Source organism: Aquarana catesbeiana, linkage group LG03 (genome assembly GCF_042186555.1).
Source record: "Aquarana catesbeiana isolate 2022-GZ linkage group LG03, ASM4218655v1, whole genome shotgun sequence".
In the NCBI taxonomy this organism is placed as follows: domain Eukaryota; kingdom Metazoa; phylum Chordata; class Amphibia; order Anura; family Ranidae; genus Aquarana; species Aquarana catesbeiana.
In genome coordinates, this window is record NC_133326.1 from 523,924,374 (window position 1) to 523,948,267 (window position 23,894).

At 40.8% G+C, this 23,894-nt stretch overlaps 1 protein-coding gene across 1 annotated transcript in view; it reads left to right on the top strand.

The window, feature by feature from the left end:
- Positions 1–9,824, top strand: part of PWP1 (PWP1 homolog, endonuclein) — a 165,278-nt gene extending 155,454 nt beyond the window's left edge. The window contains exons 13-15 of the mRNA XM_073621228.1: positions 5,394–5,515; positions 6,293–6,398; positions 7,112–9,824. Coding sequence (XP_073477329.1) covers positions 5,394–5,515; positions 6,293–6,398; positions 7,112–7,224 — 341 coding nt within the window. The 3' untranslated portion in view covers positions 7,225–9,824. The remainder of the gene's footprint in view (positions 1–5,393; positions 5,516–6,292; positions 6,399–7,111) is intronic.
- Positions 9,825–23,894: the final 14,070 nt, after the last annotated feature.

Sequence of the window (23,894 nt, forward strand, 5' to 3'; positions counted from 1 at the left end):
ATATTTAATGCATATATGTATATATTTAAGAATTAGTATAATGCTGCCGTAATGCTTACTGACTTCCAGGATTGATAGTTTAATATAATCAATGGGGTATCCAATTACACTCCAAATCTGGGGTCACACATTTATTATTGCGGCAGAGTATAATGATAGCCGTAATTTTATTTTATTTTAACTTGTACATTTATTACTTCCTTCCTCTATGACCCGTTTGGAACGCATTTGCGCTCCAACAGCCTCTGCGATGTGTGTTTTACTTCCGGTATAATACAATGATGCACACCTATCAGCACGTCAGATGTTACCACATGATGTTGGTCGTGTGTACGTCATACGGCGGCGGCTCTGATTGGGTGATCTACTGAGGAACGCACTCTCCTGTCCAATGAGTGCGCATAGCGTGATGTTATCCACATCGAGGCTTGGTGGGTAGAGGCGGATCCATTATTTCGTCTCCCCATTGGCTAATCTCGGTAACACATGATTCAGGGTGGAACGCACGCTAGTGTTTCAGGAAGTCAGCGTGCACGACGCTGTAACAGCTGGTTTCAATGGATTACTATTATGTATGTATAAAAGCGTGGAGGTGGCAGGACGGCATATGCCCCAGCCGAAGTCTTTTTAGACGAAACCGGTCGGGTTTTTTTTGCTGTACCCAGCCACCTTTACCACGCTTACCAACTTTTAACTACTTTGTATTACTTGAATCGATTCTGCTAATTTTTACTTTGTTGGACTGTTTGAGGATCTTGAGTGATCTAATAAATGCTATTTGAAAAATAGTTTTTTGGATTTACACCATGTGGAGGCTCCTTGTTTTTTCCTCATATATGGTCCATGCATGCTGACAAAGACGGAGACTGCGGAGACCTTTTTGGGCGGATTCCTGGCCCCCCATCTGAGGGAGAACCTTTCCGGTGTACAAGCTATCCTGTCACTGTCATCATGAGACAGTACAAGCCCAGTTGACTCACCGCCAAAGGCCTGTGAGTCCATCAAAGTCGACGGAGACTGCGGAGACCTTTTTGGGCGGATTCCTGGCCCCCCATCTGAGGGAGAACCTTTCCGGTGTACAAGCTATCCTGTCACTGTCATCATGAGACAGTACAAGCCCAGTTGACTCACCGCCAAAGGCCTGTGAGTCCATCAAAGTCGGTAAGAGTATTCCATCTTTTACTGAAATTTGGATTGTTCCTTGTGATGCCATCCGCCTGGGATTTAATTTGGGCCAACCACACCGTATAACATATGGACTAAATTATATATATATTGTTTATCTGGGAGTTTCATCCATTCACATTATGGACACTTCAGACACTATATATTTTTTTCATCACTGATAAGTTTGGATGTTGTAATCAATATTAACCTTTTTTTATACATTTAATTTTTTGATGTTTTTTGCTCTTCCTAGCGAGATAGAGCATTTTCTCATTCACACGAGTGATGACACTGGATGTCATATCCACATTCACTACATTATCTAGCACACATAGGTTTTGGATTAGATGAAGATATTGTTTCGTAAAACACATCGCTTCCTGGTTCATTCATCACAGGGTAGGTCAGCGATGGATGCTTTCTAAAGTACCTTCGCTCTACCCAACAACACACGCCATGCTCATCCTGGGCCTGCAGGTGGAACTGCGAAGCCTGGGATACATGGCGGAGGGGGAGGTGCCCAGTGCCTGGGAAAGTGAATGAGCAGTGTTACAGACACCTCAAATCACATCCAGGAGAAAGCCGACAGTTGGCTTGTAAAATGCGCATTATTTGTAAAAGCGTCCACAGTTTAAGCATTATGGTGGTGGCAGTGAAATGGTTAAAGCTGAGCTCTGGCAGCAAAAACTTTCATTTACATTTTTTCCCAGTAGCCACAAAGGTGTTATCTGCTTGTGCACCAAATGCCTTTGCAAAGCCAGGTATTGCCTTTTAAAAGTGTCAGTGACATCACCACTGTGCTGTATATGTGTGTACTGCTGTGTCTACTTGTGCAGAGTGACTGGTCTTTTATCCACCCCCTCTTTTAGTTTTCTGCAGGCAACCTGTAGTGGGTGGAGCTTCTGGGTCCCTCCCACAGCATTGACTCTCTGCACAGTGATGTCACTGCTACCTTTACAAGGTTATATCTGGCTATGTAGTTGAGTTTGGGACAGAGAAAATTGAGTTCTTTCCTTTGTGATTAAATTAAAGATCTTGTGCCTGGAGTTCAATATACGTTTAATAAAACATTAGTATAACTTTGTCATTTTTAGCATCTGAATGGTGCCCTCACCTCTTCAGCAGAGCCCGTGCCGCGGTCATTCAATGTGACATCGGCCCAAATACACCACGGATCATTTGTGCCTCTGCTTGCATCCACTGCGATATTGATTTTCCTTGCTTGCTTCGGTGTTGCAGGGTATAAAGATCTCGCTGAGCTCAGACTTTCACTTACTCTGCTACAATAACTTTGATTCCTGGCAGTAGTTAAAGGTTGCTTTCCAGATTTAGCACTTGCTATTGTAGCACAGCTAATCAGTCTTTGTTTCATCCACTTAGGCCACAGATATACTTCTGTTTTGGCTTTGTAAGTGTACCTGTCACCGCAATACAGCTGTAAACATACTGAACACACTACATGGGCCTGGATCTCATTTACTGTGTGTTCAGCCACGCTTCACTGTTTTGTTTTTACTGGTTTTGGCCTTTTGAAACTCCACAAGGAGTTGGCCATCTTTTCAGAAGTTTTAAATGAGCCCTATGCCTGAAGGTTTAGCCAATCCCTATTGAATCTCTTCATAATGAAATGGGAGCTCTTCACACCTATGCATTTTAACACAAAATAAAGCCAGATTCCAGACAGATATATTGACATTTTGTATTCTTTAATGCATCATATATATATATTTTTTAATATATATTTTTTTAAATGCAAGAAGTGTAAGTACCTTTATGTGACTTAAAGTGGAACTTCATTCTCCCAATCAACATTGATTATTTTTAATCCCTATGCTGCTAGCATTAGTAAACAAAAAATTATATAATATTTACTTGTTCTAAACTTTTTTTTTTTTTTTTTTACATTTCTTCAGTTACTTCCTGGTTTCTTGCCTAGGCAAATGATGTCATACATCCCAGAAGTCCTCAGGAGGGTCAACATCTGGGTTACTGTTTAAGTAACCCAGGAGTCTTTGGGAAGGAAGGGGAGGGGGGAGGGTTTTCTCGGCTAAGCACACTTTCTTGCATGCATGCTTGAGCTAAGGGCAGATTGATTCCGAGATGTAAATGCTACATGAAAAATTTGCGCTTACTCAAGATGACCATGGCTAGAAATGCTAGGCGGGTGTTTTTAAAAGGGATTTCTCAATAAAATAAAGCATGGAGACATGGGGGTTTGCTTTGAATATTAAAAAAGAATTAAATAGTGTTCTTGGTTTGTAGTGCTTAGATGCAGTGAAGATCTGCTTTAATACCCTATTACCTCATACCTGGAGGCCCCCAAGAGATTCCTCTAATTTGCAGGGATTTCCTCTCACTTCCTGTTTTGGCTATGGGACAGGAAGTGAAGGTAAATCTCCCCAATGGGACCCAGATTGGAAAAAAGAAAAAAAAACTGTCAGAGGTGTTACAAAGAGAGGTTTGGGATTTAGAAAAAAATAATTATACTCATCTAGGTGGATGCAGCATCGATCCCCTGCCGGTTCTAGGACTGAGAACTGAACGATCAAAGATTTAGGTTTTCAAAGTTGTGTGAGCAGGGGGGATTGTCACTCACCAGCTCTCTGCTCTGCCCCAAATAGCTTTGGCTATACTTCTCCTTTTTTAGCATTTATTTTTAGTACTGGCTCGCACAAAACTCTAATCTAAGAGGGTCATCAGTCAGGGAGCAATTGTTAAAACAAATATGATTAGAGTGGTTAAGCAACAAACAAAAAGAAATATGAGTGAAACTGCAAAAAGTAATAGGAGGAAGTAGAGCAGTAGTTTAAATCAAGGAAAAGCTAGGCAGCATTGCAAGTAAACATTGGTAAGCAGCACAGCAGGAAGAAGATATCAGACAAGTGAGAAGCAGCGAGGTGCTGAGCAGAGTAATAAAAAGGAGCCTTGTTATAATTATAAGGTGTGGATAGACTGTTATTTGGCCTGGTAGGAGGCACTTTTCATGGGTCTACTAATTTTTAGATGTGAACTTGGTTTAGCCATTGCTCTTGGTATTGCTCATACTATGTTGTCATCACTTTGGCATGTTTCACTGTGTCTTTGAGTAAACACTTGATCCATAGACCACAGAATGGGACAGGCTGACCTTTAGGCAGATATTGATAAAAAACACACCAGTAAATGCAGTTATGTACTGTATGAGATAAAAAAAAATTTATTGAAGCAGTACTGTTGTCAAGAAAATCTTAATAGCAGGTCACCGCCAAAGAAATTGCTTACCTCTCTGGAAGACCGTATCTCTTAGCTCTTCCCTGTTAAATGCTGCAACCTTTGTGAGAATCTTCAGAATTTGACACTGGGAGTGTCAGATGCCTCACCCCCCGCTGAGCTCTGTAGTTCCATTTTCCAGCCTCTACATCACTACTGGAAGTAGAGGTCAACAGAAGACACTACAGTGCTGAGGGAGTCACAGGCATCCAATACTTATGGATAGATCAGCGGAATTAAGATGGGAGACATGGAACACCAGAGAGGTAGATATAATAGCTCTTTTCTTGCAGAGAGCTGCTGCTTTTATATATATACACACACATATATATATATATATATATATATATATATATATATATATAAAATATTAAATATATTTTTGGGAGAAAAAGGTATTTCTCTGCCTTTGTTTGTACACTTTAGTAGTCTAAACTGGCCAAAGATGGTTTGTCATTTTTCATTCAGCCAGCAGATTTAACAAAAAAATATATAAAGATTCCTTTATCCACACAAGTAGATGGAGGATAGCCCCAAAAAGCCCCCTGAAAGCAGCATTCAGAGTTAGTAGGAAGGTATTCTGCAAGTCTTGCTGGGGTATAGTACCATCTGGACATTACCTTGAACAAATTCTCTACTGCTATTACATTTTTAGGAAGAATGAAAGAGAGCCTCCCACTTCTTATTCCAATCCGCAGGAGCCTGCGGGACCCCAAAGTCATGTTCCCACTGTGCACAGTAGGGAGGGAGTTTGAGTGGTGGTAACGTTCAAAAGGGAAGTCTATAGTGATGATACGAGGTCTTAATCAAATATTTAGTTTTCTTCTGTTTAGAAGGGCACACTATTTTACAGTTGATTATGGTTGCAGCACGTGTACATATTCTTGTATTATCTGATTATATTATCTCACATACTGTATATGAAAACGCACCTTGATGGAACTGTTTTATTTTTTTGCTTTTTGTTTTTCATCAAGGTCTCGAATTAAGCAGTCAAGTTAAGGGGTGCCTAGTAACCTCCTCTGCAGATAGACATGTGAAGATTTGGGATATTTTGCTGGACAAACCAAGCTTAGTTCATTCCAGGAATATGAAAATGGTAAGTGATGGGCTGAACCAGTACAGCCATGTGTCAATCTTCTGGTGTCATTCTCCTGGTCTTTTTACTCCTGGCTTTGTGTGTGTAAATGACAACACTGTGCCTGCAGTGGGTGTAACAGTGAATTTCGTTCTACTTAAAGTATATGAGCTGCTGTTAGTTGGTTTGCTCAGCAGGTAAAATATTTTATAAACCAACAAAAGCTTACAACAATAAAACATTTAGCTACTTAGAATCTCTAAATGGCAAGAGTCTACAAGATCTGTTGTGTGGTCAGAAGCTAGTGACATTGGTGTAGCCATTGAGTGATGACATTGTCATGTGATAATGCCTGTTCTTATTTATTAAAGAGACACTCTGACACCTTGCCCATTCCCTGATCCCTTTATACTCATGCCTGACTCCACCATTCCATGGCAGCACCAAAGCAGCCACAAAATACCTGATTCTTCTGGGTATGGGTTAGCATGCGGTGTTCTTCCAGCATGAAGTGAGTTAGTAGGTGGCTCATAAGAGATTATAAGTCCCCCAAAAGGGAAAAATGACGAGATCTCTTTAAGTCAAAAGCACCTGATCTTATCGGGGTGTGCCAAAGCAGGTGCCCCATAATTCACTACCAGGTGTGTTGCTATCCAGCTTTCTTCTAGATTTGTGAACCCTGAAGCAGCAGCCTCTGTTAGCACAATAAACCTGCCTGTGGTGACGGAGACGTCAGAGTACCAGCAAGAAGTGAAGCCTTGAGAGTATGTTCTAATGTTACACTTTCTTTTTCATTAGGGTGTATTATTCTGCACAGCCTGCTGCCCCGATCTTCCCTTTCACTATGCTTTTGGTGGCCAGAAGGATGGGCTGAGAGTGTGGGACATTAGCAGTATCGCTGCTGGTGAGTACACAACCTAGTAACAGTTTCAAATAATATATAATTAAATTTTTTAGAAAAATCACCATTTTTCCAATACTTTTTCCATAACTTCCTCACTGTTGAAACGCACCGCTGTAAGGTGCTAGTCATTTTTAAATAATCCTACTTTTGCAGGAATGGAGTGTCAGGTTGTGATGTAAAATCCTGCAATAAAGAGCCATTTTTAAACAGCGTGGCTATTGCTCTCCACCGGACACTGCAGTTTATTAATAGGTAAATCATAGAATGCAGCCAGTGGCATGGAATGCAGTGTCTACGGTGACCTGATTCTCCCGCTGCCCCCCCCTTTTTTTTTCATTTTTCCTTTTTTTTTTTTTTTTTTTTCCTGTCAATAAAATGAGTGCTTTTTTCAGAGTCCAAAGCAAAGCGCTATACACGTTTGTGATGGGCTGTCTTACAACACTTAGGCATTGCATTAGTGCAGCTTCATTTAGATAGGGTTTCCACTATGTAGTTTTGCTAAATCTAAAGAAGATTGAATAAATATTGCGCTTTCAGATTATTTATTATTTCAATTATTTCAAGGTAATAAATCGAACAAGCATAAAAATGAAGATACAGTTTTATTTTTATTACAAAAAAAATTACAAAACACTATACTAAGTAAAGTTTTGTAGAAAATGTGTGTGTGTGTATATATACATAATATATATATATATATTTTTTTTTTTTAGTGAAAGAAGCATTTGCAAGCAGAGAGCGATTGATGGTGACCAATATATCCAGCTCTTCATCAACCACAGTGGCAGAGACAAGCGGATCGGCAGCAGATTCCATGGAGTCTTAGAGACTTAAAACAATCTCCTCCAACCTTTTTTAGACCTTTTTTGCCATACCGCAAGCTCTTCCTTCACCATCTTGGGGGAAATATAAATAAAAATTTTATGTCAACATCAGATCCTCTTATGTAACACTATCTGGGAGTGTATTAGAAGTCAGCAATGCGTGACTTGTCATTCTCATTTACATAAGAATTGACTGACTGAGGAAATGACTGACTGAAGACAATTAAAAAATTAAACAGAGTTTATATCTGCAATGCTTTATTAGTCTGATATACAAACTATGCACTGTAATGAATCAATGTACAATTATATTTGTGTGCAGTGATGTAAAGTTTTTTTTTTTTAAATGAAGAAAACGTTCCTGAGAGAAATGTGGAAGTTGCCATTGCTGAACAACTTGTGAAAATGGAAGTTTCCTGGCTATTAACGCACAGGCATCAATAGCATGGGAGATGATTTATGTAAGAGGAGAGGGCAGAGTGAGGACTTCATCATTCTACTGCTGCAACTATTTTGTCTATTCTCAATTTATCCTTACCTTTTTCTGGTGTCTTCCAGTTGATCATGTGACTGGTCCTCATCCTCATCTCTTCTCCTGGCTGGGTGGTTCTTACTACACCAGTACATTGTTAATGAAGGACACTGTTGAAAGACTAGGGACTCTATTGTGAATGCAGAGAGCCATGGCTCTGCCCTCCTATATGGATGTCATCACGGTGTCCTTAAAGCGGTAGTAAACTGCAAAGAAAACAAAGCAAAAAAAATCTTCTCCCAGCAGGTTCATATCATAATGTGCTAGTATGCAAGCACATTATGAAAGCCTTACCTGAAAACGAAGCCCTCCAGCGGGGAGCGCTGACAGGGCTTACATCTTCACTCAGTCTTCCTTCTGGGTTCACAGGCTGCGGCCATTTGACTGGCACGCCGTCCATTGAGAGCGCAGTGCACATGCGCCAGTGACATCATCGGCACTGCTAAAGTAAATTTTTCCTATACGGTGCAAGTTTGGGAGATATTTACTGTACCTACAGGTAAGCCTTATTATAGGCTTACCTGTAGGTATAAATAAAAAAAGATGCCGTTCTACCACTTTAATTTACAGTGTAGTGGTGCAGTAAGATTAGCGCAGCCAGAAGAAAAGGTGGTGGAGAACCCTGTGGCTGCAACAACTGAGGGCATCTTGTGACCAAAAGTGGTACTGATGGTGAAACTTTGAATTAAATGGTTATTGATGCTTGAGCTGTTGTGTTTTTTTTTAAACACCATAAAATGGCCATAAAAAAGGCCAAAGTTGGGCTTCAACTGCATTTTCTAAAGGAGGGTCATCGTCGAATGTGCCATCTAGCAGAGGAACTTGTATCAAAAAGTTGGCTGAGCGCCATTATAAATCCTTTAGCAGGTAAAACAGTCGTATATGCATTATACGGTATGTGTGTTTTGCTGTTTGCTTCTTTTCTGAAGTACTTGAAGCAACCTTCGGCCTCAGCATGGGGGTGTTAAATACAGATTAAAATGGGGGGCGCTGACATATCTCTCTTTAAAAAGACTCCTAGCAGACTTTCAAAAAAGTCTTAAGTTTCATTGAACCTTGCTGTAGTCTGCTTATTAATACTTATTTCCTAGGATACTTGGCTCTATCTAGTGGCCACAATGCTGTATTTTCCCAAACCACTCTTTTTATTATGAATGAGTAACAAGAACATTTGATTTTGCACAGATCAAATGAATCAATGAGCATTTTTACTGGATGAATTGCTATGTAATTTTTCTTCTGTTTACACCCCTTGGTGTAAATTGCAGCATTTATTTGATATGAGTATAACATTTAGATTTAAACCACCATTAACATCTCATATAAACTTTGGAACGTGTTACTGTAATTTCAAAAGTAATTTTCAATATTTTTAAATCTGCAGCTTTCATTCAAATATTATCAGGTGGTCCGGCCATAAATGTCCTTCAGGCACTTCTCTTATAGGGTGACAACACTTCGACCCTGTTTCTCAATAATGGCTTTGTGTTGTCCTACAGGTTTCCAGTGATGCCACTATTGTCACCATCAGGGTAACCCGTCCTGAAAACTGACAAGCAGCCTTCTCTTGCATGTACATGTATTGAATACAGTAAGTTGTTTCAAAGATACTTCAGGAGATTAGCAGCATTGAGCTGCAGCAAAGGAAAAATAAGGCGCAAACAAGGATTTTACTAAAACATTCTTAATTGTTTATAACAAAATGTCCTTTGGTTACAGATTTAATTTCTGTGTCCGAGATGCCACCGTGCATACTGACCTACAGATGGAGAAAAAAAAAATCTCTCTATGGACTTTTGATCATGTGTCCATAACACACTAATCTTCCTGATCTCCCTTCTTTATGGTCCCTCCTATCACATTACACATGGATGACAGCACACAATGGTATGAATTATTAATGCAACTGTAACTTTTACTAAATACTAATTTACAGGCAGCTCTTACGATTTCAGCAATGTACTTTGAAAAAAAAAAAAAGAAAGACATTCAGTAATTATGATAATTAATGGGAGCCCTATTAATTCAGCCGGGAGATTTTCAACATAAATATTAAATCGCCTTCCTAAATGTGCGACTTGTTTTATGCTTCTTCAGCTTTGTGTGAGAATGACTCTTTGTGGTGGAGTTAACCCTCAGAATTCTAAGAGGGGTTATTATTTATTTAAAGTGACTGGTGGTGATCATGCTAATGAAGTCCAAGGTTCTAGATGCATGCAGATCGCATTTTGCTGAAGCACAAGTAGACTTTTATTATACCTAAGAGTTTCATTGTGTTGACTTATAAATTTTAGTCCGGAGGAAAATATTGGCTATTTCTGCAAAATTGCAGGAGATCTATCAGGATAGCACATAAAAACTGTCATTGCTGACTTTCCTTTACAGTTTCTAACTCTGTGGTCTTGCTAATCTGTGGTTTGCTACATGTTGAGCAGGACGAATTGTGGAGCAAGTCAGGACTTCTCACATGCTTGTTCTAGGTCATTGATTTATATGGTAATGAAGCATTTAATGCGAGACTGTTTTGGGGCATGCGCCTTCAAAAAGCAACTGTAATAATCAGCAGCTCCCAGGTTTTTATTCTAAAAGGTTCCTGTCCACTTTAAAGCTCATAATATGTGTCTATATTGGGCAAATACATACCAGCTACATCAAAACAAAAGGAGCGCAAGGAGTTGGTTTTCTTTGAAAAGCCTGTTCCCTGTCTGCATGCTGTGAACAAGTCCATCATGGCCAAAACGCGTTAACATCTGCTGTATCTACAGTATCTCACAAAAGTGAGTACACCCCTCACATTTTTGTAAATATTTTATTCTATCTTTTCATGTGACGACACTGAAGAAATGACACTTTGCTACAATGTAAAGTAGTGAGTGTACAGCTTGTATAACAGTGTATATTTAAGAAAAAATCGTGCTAAATAAAGTCCAAAGTGAATCGCATATATGAGTTATATAGAGAAGTCCCAAATAAATGTAAACCCTGCTCACATCGATTTTTTTTTTTTTTTTTTAAATCAAAATATATGAAACACCATGTGAAATCAAGGCTTACCAGATGGCAAGCCAAACTTGCAATTGGCCTTAACCCCAGCCTGGGTGATGGATCTTTAAATCAGGAAATTAAAATTCTCCCACAGCAAATTGTATTCAGACGGTGTGCCCAAAAAAGACAGTTGGCTAATACCCCAGCATGGGTTGATAGTCGGACCTTGTGAAGTATAGACCTCCCCGTCTCCTCAGCATGGGTTGACGAGAGTGCCAAATTTTCAAATGTAAAAAACAAAAATATACATAGCGTGATACCGTCAAGGTGAAAAATAAAATAAAAATAGTGCTCCTTGCTATGTGAACAGCCAAGGTGAATAAATAAATTTAAATTAAAAAAAATTCTTTTAAAATGTAAAAAACATTAATTAAAATTAAACACCCAGTGAAAAGGATGAAATTAGGGTGCCCTATCACCGGACAAGAGATCTCCTTACCAGATAGGCAAAAAGAACGCATATAGATAATAAAGGCAGAGAATCCATCCAGTGAACAAAACAATAAAAGTGGGGCCGTCACCATACAGAGAGCCTCCTTACCAGATATCAAGTTAGACTATACAGGTAACAACACCAACAGGATGCCAGGATACGATATAGGACTTGTATGAGGTGCAGATCGATCACTCAGCAGATAGGGGAAGGATCACCCGGAGCCACAATAAACATCAGATGATACCGAAAAGAGATATATGTGGACCAATAGTGTAATATTGTCAACGCTGGTTTATTAGATAAAAAGAATAACACTTACACAAATGTAAAAAAGCTTGCATAGAATTTTGCCGGCCGGCATAAACAAACACGTCCCGTCCTCGGCGAGACAGCGTGGTGACGTCAGCACGTACCTCCTCAGACGCGTTTCGTCATAGCTAACATTCTCAATGGGGAACAGTGTATATTTGCTGCCCCCTTAAAATAACTCAACACACAGCCATTAATGTCTAAACCGCTGGCAACAAAAATGAATACACCCCTAAGTGAAAATGTCCAAATTGGGCCCAAAGTGTCAATATTTTGTACGGCCACCATTGTTTTCCAGCATTGCCTTAACCCTCTTGGGCATGGAGTTCACCAGAGCTTCACAGGTTGACACTGCAGTCCTCTTCCACTCCTCTATGACGACATCACGGAGCTGGTGGATGTTAGAGACCTTGTGCTCCTCCACCTTCTGTTTGAGGATGCCCCACAGATGCTGATTAGGGTTTAGGTGTGGAGAAATGCTTGGCCAGTCCATTACCTTTACCCTCAGCTTCTTTAGCAAGGCAGTGGTCATCTTGGAGGTGTGTTTGGGGTCGTTATCATGTTGGAATACTGCCCTGCGGTCCAGTCCCTGAAGGGAGGGGATCATGCTCTGCTTCAGTATGTCACAGAACATGTTGGCATTCATGGTTCCCTCAATGAACTGTAGCTCCCCAGTGTCGGCAGCACTCATGCAGCCCCAGACCATGACACTCCCACCACCATGCTTACTGTAGGCAGGACACACTTGTCTTTGTACTCCTTACCTGGTTGCCACCACACACGCTTGACACCATCTGAACCAAATAAGTTTATCTTGGTCTCATCACACCACAGGACATGGTTCCAGTAATCCATGTCTTAAGTGTGCTTGTCTCTCAGCAAACTGTTTGTGTGTTTTCTTGTGCATCATCTTTAGAAGAGGCTTCCTTTTGGGACGACAGCCATGCAGACCAATTTGATGCAGTGTGCGGCGTATGGTCTGAGCACTGACAGGCTGACCTCCCACCCCTTCAACCTCTGCAGCAATGCTGGCAGCACTCATATGTATATTTGCGAAAGACAACCTCTGAATATGACACTGAGCACATGCACTCAACTTCTTTGGTCGACCATGGCGAGGCCTGTTCTGAGTGTAACCTGTCCTGTTTAACCGCTGTATGGTCTTGACCACCGTGCTGCAGCTCAGTTTCAGGGTCTTGGCAATTATCTTATAGCCTAGGCCATCTTTATGTAGAGCAACATTCTTTTTAACAGATCCTCAGAGAGTGCTTTGCCATGAGATGCCATGTTGAACTTCCTGTGACCAGTATGAGAGAGTTAGAACGATAAGGCTGGATTCACACCTATGCATTTTTAGTGCTTTTTTGCATTTTGCAGATTTGCACTACAGAACGTGTTCCATAGGAAACCATGTTAAATGGACTGTGGTGCAAATATGCAAAAAGCACTAAAAATGCATAGGTGTGAATCCAGCCTTATACCAAATTTAACACACCTGCTCCCCATTCACACCTGGGACTTTGTAACACTAACGAGTCACATGACATCGGGGAGGGAAAATGGCTAATTGAGCCCAATTTGGACATTTTCACTTAGGGGTGTACTCACTTTTGTTGCCGGTGGTTTAGACATTAATGGCTGTGTGTTGAGTTATTTTGAGGAGACAACAAATTTACACTGTTATACAAGCTGTACACTCACTACTTTACATTGTAGCAAAGTGTCATTTCTTCAGTGTTGTCACATGAAAAGATATAATCAAATATTTCCAAAAATGTGAGGGGTGTACTCACTTTTGTGAGATATTGTATATGTCTTTTATGGAGTATCAATAAATTTGGAGATATTTAAGAGCATGTATGGAGTTGCGGATCATGTTCTACTAATTGTGTTGGCAGCGACTGCCTATCCTGCACCTGATAGCTCAGGAGGACTCCTGGAAAATTTGGGGTAGTAGCAACTTTTCCTTCCTCTCTGCTGCAGCAAAGGACCCTTGCTTTCTTTGTGGAAGTAGTAGTCTCTCTGCAGAGGTGTAACATGTTCCCCCCACCCCTGCAGACTCAGAAATATAGCTTTCAACAACAGCTAGGTCTAACTCAGCAGTAGGATTTGTTGGACCTTTACAGAGAGACCACTGCTTCCACAAAGGGAGTTAACTGCTTTGTAAAGAAACCTAACTGTAGGACTCTGCACACCTTTTCTTTTGATGTGGCTGGAAGTTATTTAGTACATTTAGACTGAAAGTTCAGTTGCGCCTTAGTTCTGTTTTAGGCTACTTTCACACTGGGGAGCTTTTCAGGCGTTTTTGCGCTAAAAATATCGCCTGAAAAGCACCTCCCAAGCCACCCCAGTTTGAAAGCCCGAGTGCATTCACACTGGGGCAGTGCGCTTGCAGGACGAGAAAAAAAGTCTTGCAAGCAGCATTTTTAGGCTGCACTGCCGAAGCGCCTGCAAAGCGATTTTAACCCTTTGTTCAGCCGCTAGCGGGAGTTAAAAGCTCCCCGCTAGCAGCCGTAAAGCCCTGCTAAAACACTAAAACTAGCAGAGCTTTACCGCCGACGTGAATGTGCCGTTAGTTAATGGAGCAGGCTGGGAAGCAGAATCACCTAAGGAAACCATACATGTCACCATACATTTACCGTATTTATCGGCGTATAACACGCACTTTTTTCCCCTTAAAATCAGGGGAAAATCGCGGGTGCGTGTTATACGCCGATTCTCCCCCACTGTTTGTGAGCGGAGCAAGCCAGCCGCCGATATACATAGATAGCTGAGTGTACTCGGCTAGGTTCGGCCAGCTCCGCTCACAGTCACGCCCTATTATGGACATAACACAGGGACTGGGCGCGATTGTGAGCGGAGCTAGCCGAGTACACTCGGCTATGTATGTCGGCTCTTCTCGGCTCCGCTCAGTCACTTGGTCACTCATATGGTGCCACTGCCGAGATATACAGAGACGGTCTCGGCTCCGCTCGTAGTGCTGCCAAGTCCCGCCCTGTGATGGACATAACACAGGTCCAATGGTGGGACTGGGCAGGACTACGAGCGGAGCCGAGACCAGCTCTGTGTATCTCGGCAGTGGAGCCATATTTAAACCGAAAACGATCTGACAAGGCTCCAAATGACAATGATAAGGATGCAAATGACACGAATAAGGCTGCAAATGATCTGCCAAGGCTGCAAATGACACTGATAAGGCTGCAAATGATCTGACAAGGCTGCAGATGACACTGATAAGGCTGCATTGATGGGCATTTAAATGTAAGTTTTTTTTTCCTTAAAAAGTTTTTTCCTTAAAATTCCCTCCTAAACTTGGGGCGCGATAAATACGGTATTTAAAAGAAAACACTCTGCAAACCTTGGTTAATTTTGGATACATCAGATTATTGTGGTTTTTTTTTGTTAAGATCTGCGTCCCAATTTAGATGATTTCACAACGGGAAATGAAAGCGAACTTCTTCAAAGTGGGGTAAATCCCCTCTTGGTTGTCATTGTAGTAAGTATTCCCTGTGGAAGATTTCTCCTCTATTCCTGTTCTCGTGACACTAATGCCCCGTACACACGGTCGGATTTTCCGATGGAAAATGTCTGATCGGAAAGTGTTGTCGGAAATTCCGACCGTGTGTGGGCTCCATCGGACATTTTCCATCGGATTTTCCGACACACAAAGTTGGACAGCAGGAGATAAAATTTTCCGACAACAAAATCCGTTGTCGGAAATTCCGATCGTGTGTACACAAATCCGACGGACAAAGTGCCACGCATGCTCAGAATAAATAAAGAGATGAAAGCTATTGGCCACTGCCCCGTTTATAGTCCCGACGTACATGTTTTACGTCACCGCGTTTAGAGCGATAGGATTTTCCGACAACTTTGTGTGAACGTGTGTATGCAAGACAAGTTTGAGCCAACATCCTTCAGAAGAAATCCTAGGATTTTGTTGTCGGAATGTCCGAACAAAGTCCGACCGTGTGTACGCCCTATAAGGCTGCATTCACACCTGAGCAATGCGTTTTCGTACCTTTTGTTCCAGTGTTTGAGATTTGACATCAGGCGTTTTTGTATTCGCCTATAGAGAACAGCATCATCTGTGACATGACTTCTGTGGACACAGCTTAAAAACGTGCATACATGAGCGAAAAAGTGTGCATATTGTATGTTTTTGCACACACCAATGCAATTCTGTGGGACTCAAAATGCTCCAAAACACTGTAATCTGCCCGATTTGAGCTACAAAAGAAGCTCCAGAACTTTTTTTGTGCTACAGACATTTGCACATTAAAGTGTAAAAAAGCACCATGGAGAATTATTGATTTTTTATGTTTGATCATTTTGTCGCCTTGAGCTGCAAAATGTATAGGTGTTAATGCAGCCTGAATCCCTGTAATAGTGGTCACCATAGCGAGTGAATCTTCCCAGTGGGGGACCTAGCAATTCAAACTTGACCAGGTTTCTAACCCTTCCCTACTCCATCTAAAATGAAAAATGACTGTAAGTACATTTTAGTACTTATCTTTCCAGCAGGTGCTGACTCCCGTCTTCACTTTTTCTGAAAGCTATGACCACCAAAGAATCGTCAGCATTTGATAAAGTTCAGAGGATTTTATATGGGGGACCGTCACTGTGCATAGTAAGTACTTCCACCTGCTTACTGCTATATCTCTAGTGTATCCTCCAACAATGGAATCCACTATATATGGGATTTTGAGGGTGCCTAGATTTGTATACAATATACAGCTCTGTTAATATTTATACATTTCCTTAATCTTTTTAAAACATTAAAATTACATCACATTTTAGCCAAACATGGCTTAGGCTCCATTCACATATTGCACAGCAGCAGGAACGTGGGTTCCCACTCGCGACTTCAAAAGTGCGATTTATACACGTTTACTTGCTTCACACATAGGACTGTGCATTTATTGTGCTTAGGGACCAAATTTTGGCCTTGAGCCAGGTGCAATTTTATACGCGTGCTCTGCTGCACGACAATTATGGCAAAATTGCACCGTGTTTAGGGGAGGCCATGCACGATGAATGGCACCCAATTGCGCAATGCTGCCATTTGGAACCTGGTCATGATAACTAATTGCCCAAAGGTGAATGGGGCCTTATTCATAAATCCACAAATAAATTTACCAATAAAATATACAATACATTATTTCACAGTGAGTAATTGACCTTTTCACCCTACTCTGAAATACCTATGTCCTTTATTGTATCCACACTGGAAGATTGGATCTCCATGATCTTTAGATGACATGTTTCAAATATCCCACTTCCTCAGGTTCTGTGACTGGGACTTCAGACAGTATCCCTTCAACATAAGAGCAATATACACCAATCTGATCACCCTCATCTGTTGGCCCATGAATGGTTGTGCGTTACCCCTGGGAGGGAGGAGGCTTATAGAGCTGTATACAACCACCTTCAACTGCACAGACGATCAGCTTATAATGCACAAGTTTCACCATGCAACAATGTAGATTTTATTATTAAATATATTGGTGGATTTGTGAATAAGCCATGTTTAGCTAGAATGTGATGTTATTTTAATATAAAAAAATTAATAAACTTATGAATTTTAACAGAGGTGTACATTGTATACAAATCTAGGCACCCTTAAGCCTCGTACACGATCAGATTTTCGGACAACCGTTCGTCCGTTTTCTGTTGCATGCTAGTCTCATGTCGGAAGTGAAGAGATTACTCACCATACAAAAATTTTTGTACGACAGAACACAACTTCAGAAGTGACGTAATGTGTTGAATAGTTTTGTATGTATTCTTTCGTTTCTGAACATGCGTAGTCTTGCTCTTACGATTTTTTTCATACAAAAACCGTACTGATTAAACGAGAATCGAACATTGAGTTCACGTACAACAAAAATTTTATACTCTGCACATCCAGATTTTGTCTAACGAAAAAAACAGGATCGGCTGTGGAAAGCACCATACTAATGATCCGAAAATCGGCAGATTGGTCATCGTACGAAATTTTACTTCCGATTTTCGTACCGTGTGTACAGGCCTTTAATGTCCCATATATGGTTGATTCCTCCTGTTTGTCATTTATGCCCAGTACACACTGGCATGACAAGTCACGCCCCCATTAGTGGCAATGTTAATTAACTATTTAATTAATGGCAACCGTTTTCATAGGATAGGAGCGACTTGAGTTGATCCAACTTAGAAAAAAAGTTCCTGCTCTACTTTTGGTCCGAATTCAATATGACTTGCATTGACTTCTGTTAAAGAAGTCGTATGCAAGCCCTGATGAAGTCGTGCCAGTGTGAACTGGGGCTTAGGGGATGTTGGTGCCCCCACTGTGCGATTCTAGTGGTATATATCTACACGTTTCCTTTTTCAGGTTTTTTTATTATTATTATTTATGGTGACAGAAACCCGTCAAACCTGGGCAATTCAAAGACGGCATATACTGGATACCTTCCATGAAAATTTATTGTGAATGATATGTAGTAGGCAGCTGAGGTCATGCACAATTTTTTTTCTCTTAAAAGTGATATGGCCTCATGCATACTGGATGTTTTTCAACGTTTTTTCAGCTGCTGTTTTTGGCTTCAGACGTTTTTTTCTACACTCAATAAACTCTCCATCATGTTCTCCTATGTGTCCATGCAAACATAGGCTGTTATCAACTGTTTTTGGCAGGGGCGTTTTTTGGCTGTAAAAAAAACCCAAACAAGTGGGTTCTGAGAGGCATTTTCCAGCTGTAAGAATGCTAGAACCTCAAAAAACGCAGCTAAATGATCCAAAACGGGCTCACCAGTGTTTTTTTAACATTTTTGATCCATTGAAAAAAAAAAAACAACGCTAAAAGACGTTATTGCAAAAATGTTGAAAACCTCACTGCAAAGCTACTGGCGTTTTTTTAACGTTAATATAACACTCAGTGTGCATGAGGCCTAAAGGGAATTTAAAAACAAACAAAAAAACAAACATATTATATTTACCTGTTTTGTGTAGTTGGTTTTGCACAGAGAAGCCTCGATCCTCCTCTTCTCGGGTCCCGTGCTGGCGCTCCTGGCCCCTTCCTCCTGCCAAGTGTCCCCAGAGCAAGCAGCTAGTTATGGGGCACCCGAGCCGCTACTCTACATGTCCATTCTCACACAGAGCTGCAGCTCGGCCCGTCCCCTCTCTCTCCTCATTGGCTCATAGGCTGTGATTGAAGCCAATGGCTCCCGCTGCTGTCTCAGCCAGTGAGGAGAGAGACTCGGGACAGCCAAGGTGCAAAAAAACCTTGAGGCTTTACAACCACTTCAAAGAGTAACTCCACTTATGTTGAGAAAAAAACATTCCCCTCTGGGTGATCTATGTACATTACAAGTATTCTAATTAGGGTTGTCCCGATACCACTTTTTTAGGACCGAGTACAAGTACCGATTTTTTGTACTCACCGATACCGATTACCGATACTTTCGGTATTACCGATACGTGACAGTGTTTTTTTTTTTAACGATGCTTTCTTTTTTTTCTTTTTTTTAGGGGGGGGGGGGAGGGGGTAAACGATGCCTGTGTGTTTTTTTTATCTACATTTTTATTATTTTTTATAATTTTTTGTATTATTTATTGCAATATGTGTTTGTTTTGTTTTGTTTTTTTTTAATCAGCCCTGTTGGAGGGCTTTGGTGAGATATCAGGGGTCTTAACAGACCCCCGATATCTCCCACTTGAGACAGAGAAAGAGACCGCGGATAGAGATTCCCCAGTCCCTTTCTCTGCAGCCTCAGCTGCACTGAGAATGAATGGAGAGAAGACAGCGGCTCCTCTCCATTCAGAAACTGAGACATCATATTTACAGGAGGTTACAATGTTTCAGTTATGTGAATGGACAGAGTCCGCTGACTCTGTCCATTCACAAAGGAAGGAGAAGGACATGGAGAGAGACAGCAGAATGGAGGTGGACAGCAGAATGGAGAGGGACAGAGGAAGAGAGGGGGACAGCAGAATGGAGGGGGAGAGCGGAACGGAGAGGGACAGCGGAACGGAGAGGGACAGCGGAATGGAGAGGGACAGCGGAAAGGAGGGGGCATGGAGGATGCGGTGACAGTCAGCGGTGATCGCGTGTGGGGGAGTTACAAGCACTGATCACCGCTGTATGTCACTAAAGCAGATGAAAGCCGCTGGGGGAGAAGCTTGTAACTCTCCCACGCGCCGATCACTGCTGACTCTTAAGGTATCGGGGGAAGCATCGGGAGCATTTGCCCGAGTACAAGTACTTGGGCAAATGCTCCGTATTGGTGCCGATACTAGTATCGGGACAACCCTAATTCTAATACACTTTGTTGCAGAGTCCTACCTTTTGTTATTCTGAAGAAATCCCTGTGTTCTTGTGTGTTTGTCTTGTGCCCATGTGGAAAGCAAATCTAATGGGAGTGGTTTCATAATATTCAACCAGCTGCTGCACCTGCAGGCTACTAATGAGGAAAATTGCATGGTCTGCATCTCTTTAGAGGTAATTTCCTATTGGGAGTATCTCAACAAAAGTGACATTTTTGTTGCAGGGGATGCCTGAAATATGACTTGTATCTTAGTGCAGACTTCTGGGAAAATCGGTGAGCCAATCACACAAGCAGGAAATTATGTTTCTGGGGATGTTCTGTATACATTCTGTGCACAGAACACTTCCAGGTAGCCATATTGCATTGCATTTTACTGAAAATTACAGAGCTGCAGATTAAAAAGGAAAGGTAATAAAAAAAAAATCAATTACAATATGTCACAATTGCATATGCTATATTAACCAGTTAAGGACCGCAAGGATTTGCCCCCTTAATGACCAGGCCATTTTTTGCGATACGGCACTGCGCCGCTTTAACCGTCGTGCGACGTTGTACCCAAGCAAAATTGATGTCCTTTTTATCCCACAAATAGAGCTTTCTTTTGATGATATTTGATCATCTCTGCGTTTTTTTTATTTTTGCGCTATAAACAACAAAAGAGTGACAATTTTGAAAAAAAACTATATTTTTTACTTTTTGCTATAATAAATATCCACAAAAATACTAAAAAAAAAAAAGAATTTCTTCATCAGTTTAGGCCAATATGTATTCTTCTACATATTTTTGGTAAAAAAAAATCGCAATAAGCGTATATTGATTGGTTTGCACAAAAGTTATAATGTCTACAAAATAGGGGATAGATTTATAGCATTTTTATTATTTATACATTTTTTTTACTAGTAATGGTAGCGATCTGCGATTTTTAGGGGGACTGCGACATTGCGGAGGACAGATCGGACACTTTTTTGGGACCAGTGACTAAAGAGCTAAAAATACCCACTGATTACTCTATAAATGTCAGTGGCAGGCAAGGGGAGGAGACAGATCACTGTTCCTGATCACTAGGAACAGCAGATCTCTCTACTCCCCTGCCAGAACGGGGATCTGTTTGTTTACATTGACGGGTCCCGTTCTGGCTCTACAAAGGAGCGATCGTGGGTGGCCCGTGGACATCGCGGCCGCTGGCCACGTGCATCAGCTCCGGCATCGCGTGTGCCCCCTATAGCTTTTTAAAGTGGCCGATGAACAATGGCGCCGATTCGCGCAGCCGTGCCAACCTGCTGCAGTACAACTGCGGCAGCTGGTCGGCAAGTAGTTAATTTTTTTTTTTAATTTGCTATTTTTTTTTTTCACAAAAGTGGAGTTACTCTTTAAGGCCAGTTGCACATGAACGTAATAATTTACTGATGTTCATACTCAGGATCTTGTTGACAAAGATCCTGAGTAAAATTCTTTTTCATTGCCAGTGCTACAATATACTCGCATAAACGTGTGTAGATGCATAAATTACTGCACTTAAATGTAAAATGTTCTATTTTTGTTTTACGGCTCTGTACTCATCACTGTATTGCTGAACTTTTCTCCACACTGCATCTAGATTTCTCCTCACTTCCTGTCTGAGAGACATAACAGGAACTTCAGAAGTGAAGGGAAATTTCCTCAGCACAAGACAGCAAGTAATAATAAGAAAAAATAGGATTATTTATCATGCTCTATGGAGAATGTTTTTTCTTTACATAGATGTAATCATTTTTTTTTCTAATGTATGTAAAGTCGAACTATAGTATCCCCTTATGAGCACATGGTATTACACACAGCAGCAGTACATATATTTTATTTTTCCTGTTCCAGCACCACCTAATTCCTTCTATCTAATAAACCTATAGAATATGCCATATTTACAAAGTGCATTTATGATAAGCCAGCACGCTTACTCCGCTGGGAAATAAGCAGGAAATACAAGTAGGTCAGCAAATAAAAATTATATGTGATAAATACTTGAGAACATTCACAGACCAGCTGAGGGGAACTGAGAAGTGAACCTCTAAAATGTCAAAGGGGTAAAATAAATCTTGTTTGTTTAAATAAAACAAAAGGTGGGAGTTGTGACAGGCGGAACGCACTGTTTGAATTTGTGATTTCAATTTTGCCATGAGTTTTAGGGCCCATTCACACTATAGGCGAGGTTTATTATTCTGGAGCAGCTGTGCATAGTAACCAGCTATTAATCAGCTTTTAACTTGTTCAGTTAAGCTTTGACAATAAAACCTAGAAGCTGATTGGTTACTAGGCACAGCTACACCAGATTCTGTGTGCATCACTTTTAGTAAACCTTGTGTTGTAATAATGCATGCGCTTTAATGCAACATGTTGCCATGCATTGAGGAGCCCCATTCATTTTTAACAGGTGAGCAGCATGCATGGAAAAATGGATGTACATTATTTTTTTTATATTCCAGTGCACTACAATTCACCGATGGTTCAAATCTGTGTGTTTCAGGGCACTGTACTCCCCAGGTGTGGTGAAATTATTTTTCCATGCATTTCTACAACAGGATAATGTGAGTTGGCCCCTAGTGCAATGAGAGGGTACAATGAGGAACTGAGGAGCTAAGGGATCCTATGCCCATAGCAATGATAGGATCACCCTTTGGTAACCTTATTTGCAAACTGTGCAGAGAGCTACTCACTAACATATTGCGACTAAGTTTAGAAGCACGGCAAGATTGCAACCTGTCGAATGCCTCTGAAAAGCAATCTGACTGCTGCTCACTTTTCAGAGGCGTTTGACACCTGTTGAGGATGCAATATGTCACCTCCTTATCACCTGCTTTAACCCGATAAATGCCACACTGCGGCAGCCACAGGCATTGCATGCAGTTGCAGGGTACTTGCAGCACAGACCCCATTTGCTTTAATGCCCGGTGAATGCAATGGGGGTATAGTTTGTGCCACAGCCATGAAGCAAAGCTCTGGACATCCCCTATCATTGCTTCTCCCCCAATCGTAAGACTAAATGAGCCCTGTAGGATTGGATCGTAGGCAGAATTAGTTCAATTAATACCATAACTAACTTAAAATTATTTAATAAATAAATATATACTAAACCAGAACTTGGCTGCAATAACCGCGGCCCTTTATTATAGGCAATTTATTTATTAATGCATAAAGGAGCAAATGCCTCATAACTAGAGCCACAAAAGGGAGGGAGGGTGGGACAACCCTCTTCTTTCTTCTGTGCCAACTGGCAGCTAATGTCATATTTCATCAATTTAAAAGTTTTTATTAATAGGACCGTTTATAGTCATGTGAAAATTTTTAAACTAAATAATAATATTTCCATATGCAAATTAAGTTGTCCTATTAGCATATTCTCTATTCTGCCACGTTCCCATAGGTGTAGGGCTGGGGACATTTTTTGCCCCGCCCCAACCTTATATGGGATCGTAGGCAGAATTAGTTCAATTAATGCCATAACTAACTTAAAATTATTTCATAAATAAATATATACTAAACCAGAACTTGGATGCAATGGCTGTGGCCCCTTATTATAGGCAATTTACTTTTTATATAACAGCAAACCATTTTATTTATTTCAAATAACACCAATACATGACTAAACTCAGCCATAAAAAGCTTGAGTTATACAAAACATTACACCATAACTTATACAGCCCCACACGCCAGACACATCATAATGTGTCTGGCACCCCCACCCGAACCACGGCCAGTTCAACCATTGCTTGTAGATCCAAGTTAAAAATGTCTAACGCAATGTCAGACAGGTGTATATGATTGGATCTATAGAAATCATTCAGCCCACCTTCTTAGTCCACATGGCGAAAAGCAAAACCATTTATAGAAGGCATACATTTTGCCACTGCCCTATTGGTCCATTACCGTATTTTTTCAAATTTCTTAAAAGCAGAGAATTCCAGCCAGAGTAAACAAGGAATAATCTCTGAAAAAAACAACACAGTACTGGGCAGTACAGAATGTATGCAAAATAAATCAATTTTGATTTGAGAAATGATATCTAAAGTTTTT